Below are 9,532 nucleotides of genomic sequence, written 5' to 3'. Positions count from 1 at the left end.
TGTGCTAGTGCACAAAAACGTGGGAGACACCGGGGTCGGCTTGTGCTAGCGCACAAAAACCTAGGAGACAGCGGGGTGGGCTTGTGCTAGCGCACAAAAACGTGGGAGACACCGGGATGGGGTTGTGCCCGTGCACGAGAGCCTGGAGGACATCAGGGTGGGCTTGTGCCAGTGCACAACAACTTGGGGGATAGCGGGATGGGCTTGTGCCCAGTGCCCAGTTGCCCCAGAGGTCTCGGGCTGGTGCAGCCCCCGAGGTGTGACGCAAGCACCGTGACGTCACACCGCCCGGCGGGAAAGGGCACTGAGGGAGGTGCCCCTGTGGGGGGAGCGGGCGGGGAGGCACCGGGCTCGGCGGCTCCTTCTTCTTCCTCCTCCGCCTTCTCCTCCTCCTTTTCCTCCTCCTTCTCTTCCTCCTCCTTCTTCTCCTCCTCCTCCTCTTCCTCCTCCTTCTCCTCCTCCTCCTCCTCCTCTTCCTCCCTCTCGTCCTCCTCCGCAGGATGCGCGGGGCCATCCCGCGGCTCAGCCTGGCGCTGCTGGCGGCGGAGCGAGGGGCGAGTGAGTGAGCGCGCAGGATGCGCGCAGGATGCGCGGGGCTGTGGGGAGGCTGCGCCACACCGAAGAGGGGGGAAAGGCGGGCGGGAAGGTGGCAGCGGCCCCTCTACGGCCATCTTCCGAGTCACAGGTCATCCCTGGAGATCGGGGAGTGGGGAATCATCCCTGCGCTCCCGCGGAGGGGGGGAGATGAGCGGTTCCGTCCTCGGGCTGGGAGGTTCATCATCCCTGCGGACCCAGCCGGTCTCTGAGGGGTTTAATATGAAAAATTGGAGGTTTTCTTAACTTTTAAAAATTTTATTTATTTATTTATGTATTTTGGAGACTGAGGTTTTTATCAGAGCCCTTCTTGGGGCTGGGCCCCTCTGTGGCGGTGGCTGTGCCACGGCTGACAAGCCACCGGGAGCCGGCAGCTGGAGATAAGACCGGGACAAGGGCTGCGAACCCCCTCGGTGGCTGGGAGACGGAATTGTGGCGGGAATGGCTTTAAACTGAGAGTAGATTTAGATTGGATATTAGGAAGAAATTCCTCCTTGTGAGGGTGGTGAGACCCTGGCCCGGGTTGCCCAGAGAAGCTTTGGCTGCCCCATCCCTGGAAGTGTTCAAGGCCAGGTTGGATGGGGCTTGGAGCAACTTGGGATAGTGGAAGGTGTCCCACCCCTTGGCAGGGATTAGAACTGGATAGTATTTGAGGTCCCTTCTAACTTAAACTTTTTAAGAATTCTAAGACTGTAGGTGGCACCTCTCAGTTGCTGGGTTGTGTGGCTGTGGCATCCCTCAGCGCTGCTTCTCTGCCCTTCTCCAGGGCTCTGTGCCATCACCCATTACCTTGTCCATGGGCAGCTGGGCTGGTTTGGACTGACCATGGCCTGTGTGGTGCCCGGCTATGCCGCTCAGCTCCTCAGCATCCTCTGGTTCCGGGCGGACGGACACCCACCCAGCTGCTGGCTCCTGGTGCTCCACCTCCTCCAGCTGGGCCTTTGGAAGCGGTGAGAGATGCTCCCTGTGACCCATCCAACCCCCCCAAACCCAGGTGCAGTCCCAAACTTGCCAAAACTAGGGTGGACATCCCAGCACGGTGACTCCTGCAGGTACTGGGATGTTTTGCGGATGGCAGGTGGCAGTGCCCGTGCTGGGGATGTGCTGACACAGCTCGGGGACGTGTGTGTGCTGCAGCTCCTGGAAGCCCTGTTGCAGACCCTGCCTCACCTCCTGCTCCAGGCCTACGTGGCTGTTGACCCAGTGGGCTTCATCCCTGGTAAGCTGGGAGTTCCCAGGAGGATGCTTTGAATTGTATAGGAACGATGCGTTTGGGTGAGGGATGTGTGTGCCCACCTGGCAGGGCACAGGGTGGGCCCTGGGTGAAGGAGAAAGCTGCAAAGGGACTGGGAAGCCTCAATGCAAAGCACCAGGGACAAATGTGGCTGCAAGATCTGCTGTGGCTGAACGCAGAGGAGTTCTGAGCCACCCATGGCTTCTCCTGGCCAGTACAGTCTGTACGAGCAGTATCCATGTGCAGTGTCTTGGCTGGGTGTGAACCCAGCATGTTCCTGTTGGTGGTCCAGCCCTAATCACACTGCAGTGCTGAGCGTTTAGGGCTTTGGGGCTGCTTTGCAGGAAAGGTGAACTTTCAGATGTGCAAAGGGAGAATTTGAGGCACGCAAGGTCACACTCTTGTGTCCATCTCTGGTCTGATGGCAGTGACCAGGATGGAGCTGCCCTGGGGCTGCAGAGATCTACCCATGGGAGAGAGTGGTCAGAGGATTTCCACAGGCAGATGCTAAGCACACAAAGAAGACCAGATTTAGCATAAACTAGTTGAAATATTCCAGTTCCATCCCTGGAAACATTCAAGGCCAGGTTGGACGGGGCTCTGAGCAACCTGATCTAGTGGAAGCTGACCCTGCTCATTGCAGGGGGGTCAGACTAGATGGCCTTTAAGGTCCCTTCCGACCCAAACCATTCTGTGATTCCATGATTCCATGATTCTGTTGGCAGAAGTATGAGATGTCTAACTTGTTTTGGGGTGCCATGCTACCAGCAGCTCCTTGACACTGAGATATGGCCCCACAGCGCAGCTGGGCATCCTTCAGAGCCCTGACTGCCCTGTCCCTGTGCAGGTGTCAGCGCAGGGCTGTCCCTGCTCTCCCTCTCCTGGGCTTTGGCCTCCTACAGCCACTTCACCTGCCTGCTGAAGCCTGGCCACCTCAGCCTGCCGGCCGTGGCCATGCTCTGCCTGCTGCTCTGGAGGACAGGGATGCTGGGGACCAGGGTCCTGGCCCTGGTGCTCTTTGCCAGGCTCTACTCCTTTTGGGTTTTCGCTGTGGCAGGTAAGACCTGAGATCCCTCTTCCCCACATCCCACCCTGAGGTCAGCCCTGCGATGCTCCTGGTGCTGGAGCTGTTTGCAGCCTCCCCCAGGAACGGCTTTGCCCATACAGTCCCTTCTCCTTGCAGGTGTCCACTGGTTGCTCATGTCCTTCTGGCTGGTGGCCCAGCAGACAAATATTGTGGTCCACCCGTGCCACTGGAGGCTGTTTAATGGCCTGGTGGGGGCCGTGTACATCTTCTGCTACATCAATGTCCTACCTGGTCCCTCCAAGACCAGGGTGTCTGTATTTTATGCAGTAAGTACCCAGGGTATTCCTTACTCCACATGGATGCAGCTGCTGGAGAGAAGCTTCAAACTTTCCATTCTCATTTCTCACATCACCACTTGATGAAAGTCCAGTGTGGATAAAAAGCCACATGGTCACTAAGGTGGATGCACCTTCTCTTCTGGTTTCGTGTTTTTAGGGGCAGCCATACAATGTCAGAGTTATTTTTCCTGGTAAAAAAGGGTGGACACCTTGCAGAAAGTTAAGGTCAACAACTTTTATGGTTTAAGTGGTACGTTAGGTATGAAATAAAACAGGGAAAGTGTTCAAAGCCAGGTTAAACGGGGCTCTGAGCAACTTGGTCTAGCGGAAGGAGTCCCTGCCATGGCAAGAGGTTGGAACAAGATGAATTTTAAGATCCTTTCCAACTCAAACCAGTCTGTGATTTTGTAAATTTATGAAAATTAGAAATTGGGTGTTTTCTGTCATCAGAAGCACAACTAAAACCATGAGAAGGATAAAGGTGACGACTCTCTTCCCTCTGCTCTGCAGATAATGCTGATGGAGAACACGCTCCTGCTGCTGTTGGCCACCCGGTTCCTGCAGGCAGAGCTGAGGAACAGCCTGGGTGTGACTGGGGCTGTCATGTCAGGGTCTGTAATAGGTAAGATCTGGGGGGTTTAGAGCCCGGATTGCACATTTTGAGAGAAGTTTGAGTAAATGAGCATCGTCAGTTATTTTAGTTGCATCATACTATTCGCTTTGTTTCTTTGAGCTTTCAGTTTAAGCCATTCCCCTTCCCGTCACTCCAGGCCCTTGTCCAAAGTCCCTCTCCAGCTCTCTTGGAGCCCCTTTAGGCACTGGGAGGGGTTCTAAAGGTCTCCCTGGAGCCTTCTCTTCTCCAGGTGAACATCCCCCAGCTCTCCCAGCCTATTTCCAGAGCAGAGGGGCTCCAGCCCTTGGAGCATCTCCATGCTGACCAGGCTCATGTTTTCCCTGTGGGTTGGGAGCAAAGGGAAGCTGTAATGCCCACGTGTGCTGGGCTTTGTGCATCTCCCCAGACTGGTTACACGCAGATCAGTTGTGATCAAGAAAGGGCATGTTTGGGCTGGAAAAGGAGCAATCCCTCTGCCCTTGGATGAGTTTAAGATAGGACTAGGAAGGAACCTGATGTCTCTACCAGTAGAAAGCACCTGATGTCCAGCACCTTTTCTGCAAAGGGCTTGGTGATCTAGAGGTGGCAGTGAGGTCTGGCCTCTTCTCCACATCTCACCCAAATGCTGCTGGGACTCATCCCTTGACACCTTTCTGCTCTTTTCCAGGTGCCACAGCTCTGGTGGTTTATTACAGCCTGCTCCATCCCAAGTCCACAGAGATCTGGCAGGGATTCCTGGAGACATCCTGCAGTGCTGCAGCAGCGGGTGATGATGAGGTCTCTGGGGAGAGCTCCCAAGCTGGGCAGAGCTCAGGAATTTCAGGAGATGAAGAGTCCTTGTCAGGGGAAGGGACCACAGCGGATCCAAAAACTGGGAACAGCTCATCGCTCCTGCAATCCAAAGGGTGTTTGGAGGACAGCTGGACAAACCATCACCACTGGCTGCTGGTAAAGCTGGCCTTGAAGACAGGAGATCTGTCTGTGATCAACGCAGCCTTCGGAGATGGTGGCGTGGGAGAGGTTTATCCTGGAGGATGGATGATGGGGAAACTCGCCGGAGTTGAGCCTGGGGCAAACTCTTCTCTCCCCATGAGAGACATTGTTCCTCAGGAGGCTGAATCTGGTCTGACAGTGGGGAATGGAGGAAGCATCAAACCCAGCGCCGGCGCTGCAGGAATGGCACAGGAGGATGGAGCAGGGCAGGACCCTGTTTTCCCCCCATCCATATCCCATCCCAGCAGCTTCTCCCCGGATTCAGCTGAGGGCTCCTCTGTGTATTTCACTGCCGTTGCAGGAGGCATCACCTTGCCTGGGACAGGGACAGGCACAGGCACAACAATGTGCGTGGCCCTGGTGCAAAAGGACAATGAAGCCCAGCCTTCTCCAGGATGCCTGAGAGAAGGAGGAGGAGCAGTAGGAAGAGGAGAGGGAGAGGACTTATCCCTTGGGATGGCAAGCATCAGCCCAATCCTGGGCACTTGTGCCCACAAGCACCTGCAGAGGAGCTTTTCCCTTGGCAACACAGGCAGCTCTGGGGTGGCAGGTCCCCCCAACGAGGGCTCAGAGGGGACAGAGGGTGCCCTCATGGAGTGGCATCACCTCTGGGACATCCACCCTTGTGGCATGCAGGGGACTGTCAGGAGGAGCAAGCTGAGGTCACCGTGCTTCACCTCCACCCCCAAGGCTGACCCTAAATGCCCACAGCAAGGACTGGGGGAACTGGGAGAGGGGACAGACCTGTCTGGGTTGCCAGGGTGACCCTGTAAAGGGCTGCACTGTCACCTTGGGGTGACTGTCTCATCAATAAGGCCTGGCAGGAGGTGGTGGGGTGAAGACTGTCCCCGTGATGCCCCTGACACTGGGCAGATGTGCTCCTCCATCACCAGGACATCACCTTCCTTCATGGTGCATCTTCTACTTGCTTTTTTGGAGAACTTCAAAGGTCTTAAAAAGCCCTAAAAGTCCAGGGCTAGTTATTTTTTGACCTTATTTATGTCACAGTCCTGCCAGGCTGCCATTGTGTGCTGCCTTTGGTATATTTGTGACAATGACTTGAACTGTGTCCTTTACCAAGTGCCTGTACAAACTGCTGGCCTGTCCCAGTCTGGAGACCTGGCTGCTGTCTCCAGGCTGCAGTCTTGGCCAAAGCAGGTGTTTTCTCAGGACAAATAAGTGCCTAAACCAGAAAAATTATGAGTTTTATGTCCCTCCTTCAGAGCAGAGTAAGCCCTCAAGTAAGGCTCAGCAGTGCTTGGTTTATCTTTCCCCCACCAAGTTCATCTTGAGACCTTTACCAACTCCATTTTTCAGGGTCATAGATCCTCTTCATGCTGTAGACCACAACCTCAGGACTCTGAATTATAGCCAAGAGCCATGTCCTGCTGCTTGTCCACTGTCCCACTTCCTCAGGTGGCCTTTTCTGCCCAGTCTCCTCCTTGCCCCCTTCCACCCAGCTTCCAGATCATAGAATCACAGAATGCTTTGGGTTGGAAGGGACCTTAAAGCTCTTCTAGGTCCAACCTCTTGCCATGGGCAGGGACATCTTCCACTAGAACAGCTTACCAGGCTATAATCCACATCTGCCTGGATGCTGCCTCCTAAATTTAGCCTCAGGCCAAATCTCAGATCTACATAGTCCTGCCACCATCAAATCCCCAGTGCAGACAGGGTTTATTTATATCAGGAACTAAATGTGTGGCCTCAGGAATAGCCAGTGCTTCCCAACAGGCTGGCTGGGCATGGGTTTGTGCCCAGGACATGGGTTTGTGCCCAGGACATGGCTGGATGTGTTAATTGAGGTGTGGTCAGCTGGATTCACCAGCAAGCTCAGGGGTGCCAGCTGAGGCACATCTGGCCACGTCCTCCAGCTGTTGTCCCGCTGTGGGCAGGACTCCCTCCAGTGATGCCACAGGGCAGGAAAGGCAGCAGGAAGGACACAGGCATGCAATGAATTATTAAAAAAAGCTTCCATGATGCATTCACTGCTCAGGGCTGACCCAGCCAGATGGTTCTCCTGGGCACTGAAAACCCAGTTGGTGCTGGTTATGGAGGGAAGCCACATTCCAATGGGATGAAGGCTCTCTGTCCCCATCCAGATCCCAGCCCTCCATGCTGTGGCTGTGCTCTGCAGGGACAAATCAGTTCCAGTGGCTTTTCCAGAGTCCTCCTCACTGTGTGCATCACACAGAAGGCAGAAGTGCTGCTGGAGCATTACAAGAATTTTTATCTAGTTTGTTTTTCTACCTTTGATAATATATAATTATACTTAAAAAACCCAAACCAGCCTTTGCTGTGTCTGTGTCTCATGTTGGGGGTGCACGTAAGCGATGTGAAATCAGGGCAAATAATATGGATTGTCTGTCCTTAAAGCCTTCCAGCCTGTGTGAGAGGCTTGTTACAGCCAGGGCCCAAGTCCTGCATGCTGGGGACAGTCCCAGCAGTGAGCCACAGGTCTCCACCTACAGAAATAACCTGTATTTAATCACAGAATCACAGAATGGTTTGGGTTGGAAGGGATCTTAAAGACCATCTAGTTCCAATCCCCTGCCATGGCCAGGGACACCTTCCACTATCCCAATTTGCTCCAAGCCCCATCTAGGGCCTTGGACACTTTCAGGGATAGGGCAGCCACAGCTTCTCTGGACAACCTGTGCCAGGGCCTCACCACCCTCACAGGGAAGAATTTCTTTCTAATATCCAATCTAAACCTCTTCAGTGAATTTTAAAGCTCTGTTTGAAGTAGGAGGACTCCAGCAGCACATCACATCTCTGGATGTCCCTCCCCACCCTTCCCATCTTTTGGGGGGGGCAGAACTGAAGATACCCAAATGACCTGGTGCACATGCAGATTTTTCCCAATGGTGCCAGAGGGGAGAAACGCTGGGGAGGTGTTCCTCTCAAAATCTCGTTCATTTGCCACCAGAGGGAGATGCTGCTCAAGGTCCAGAGGCTGCGTGCACATCCAGTGCCTGTTCTAGGAATTGCAGAACCATCCAGGTTGGGAAAGTCCTCTAAGATCGTGGAGTCCAACCGTTCCCCCAGCACACTCAAGGCCATCACTAAAATATGTGCCCAAGTGCCACATACACATGGCTTTTAAATCCCTCCAAGGATGGGGACTGGAGGGGAGAGGGACTGAGGCTGCTATGGCATCGCAGATGGGAGCTGGTGAGAATGAAACAGGGAGCTGTGGGATAGTGGAGGTGGCAGATACAGTGCACAGCAAGTGCCTGGAGGAATGAGACCATGGCTGTGGGAGTCTTCTTCTACCTCCCCAGGCATCAGTGGGCCATGGGGAAAGTTTGGAAACCCCTGCCAAGAATTCAGTGCTGGAAAGTCATCCAGATATCTGCAAATATCCCACAGTGACTTCAGATCCAAAGGTGTGTGTGCAAGGGGAGGTGCCACTGACCACACTGAATGCAGGAAGGGAACCTGTTGGTTTGGTAGAACCAGCTCCAGCTGTCAGCACCATGATGCTGAGTCCTGATTTCGGTGGTGTATCCCTGGAGCTGTGCATATGTGCCTGGGGGGTGACAGGGTCACTCCCCACTCTGGTCTGTCTTCACATCAACCCACGGGGTGCAGAGATCCCCCAAATCCCATGTCACAGCTCTGTGTGGAGCAACATGGCCCTGGGCCAGTCCAAACCCAGGATGAGAAAGTGGAGCTGGCAGAGGGGCAGAGGGGAACCAGCTGATGAAATCTCAAAGTGCCCCAAATGCTTGAGGAGACCCAGTCAGACCCTCTGCTCCTTCTGCAGCATTTCCCATGAAGCTCTTTTTGCATGAGGCATGTTATGCTGAGCTAGACTGGGATCTGCCCAGCCTTTTGGGATACACACCACCAACTTTTGGGCTTCAGCCACTCACAGAAGGGCTGGAACGAGGGGATATTTCCATCCCACTGCACTTAGATTATCCAGTGCTTTTCCCTGCTCTGGAATAGAAAATTTCAGCTCATTTGCTTCCTATAACCTCTTTTTTTCCTTTTTTTTTTTTTTAAAGAAACCCTCTCCAGCACTTTGGACGCGAAGGGTCATGCCCCAGCCCAGGAGAGCTCAGTGCCACTCATGAGAGAAGGTCTCAAGGGCAACACAGGAGCAGGGAGCAGGAACCAAGAGTGAATTTTGACAATGAAGGGAGCGACCTGCAGGTTCCCCAGGAGAACTGGCCATGCCACTCACCAGCGATCTGGAAAAAGGCAGGAACAGAGGCTACGTCCCTCAGAAATTACACAATACCCAGGTGAGTCTGGGCTTGGGGACGTGGCTGCTGGCACCATCCCCTTGGCTTGTTTTTAACAGGTCACCCTTGTCCCTCTGTCAAGGTAAAATAAAACAAAGCAGGATGGAAAGGTACAGACAGGGCACGAGGCTGGCAGCAGCCCTGCCCCAGCCCTGCTGGGATCTCACCTTCCAGCAGCACTGTTTTCCACCTCCCTCTTCACCTGGATTTCTGAGCACAGGTTTTGGGGTGGGAGAAAAAACATTCCTTCCAGCTCCAAGATGATGTAACCCCGCCCCTGAACTAGCTCAGGAAAGATTTACCCAGAAAAACTATCTTTTCACTTCCAACAACATTGAAACACAATACTTGGACATTACTGACAATAGAATTCTTTGCCCTGGGGGTTGTTGTTATCTGTTTTTTTTTCCCAAGCTGAAACTTTGGTTATTTTTCCCCTCCTTAATTAAATTTGGTTTGCTGCAAACCCCTTTTTGGTGC

At 53.8% G+C, this 9,532-nt stretch overlaps 1 protein-coding gene across 1 annotated transcript; it reads left to right on the top strand.

Annotated features, from left to right (window-relative positions):
- The first annotated feature begins 500 nt into the window (after positions 1–500).
- Positions 501–5,564, top strand: XKR5 (XK related 5). The gene is made up of 7 exons (XM_017812993.1): positions 501–558; positions 1,361–1,544; positions 1,647–1,813; positions 2,676–2,885; positions 3,012–3,181; positions 3,704–3,815; positions 4,474–5,564. Exons 1-7 carry the CDS (start codon positions 501–503, stop codon positions 5,562–5,564), a joined length of 1,992 nt encoding a protein of 663 aa, XP_017668482.1.
- Positions 5,565–9,532: the final 3,968 nt, after the last annotated feature.

This window comes from Lepidothrix coronata, unplaced genomic scaffold, assembly GCF_001604755.1.
Source record: "Lepidothrix coronata isolate B3197 unplaced genomic scaffold, Lepidothrix_coronata-1.0 Scaffold39, whole genome shotgun sequence".
Taxonomy (NCBI): Eukaryota; Metazoa; Chordata; class Aves; order Passeriformes; family Pipridae; genus Lepidothrix; species Lepidothrix coronata.
This window is presented reverse-complemented; position numbering and strand designations above follow the sequence as displayed.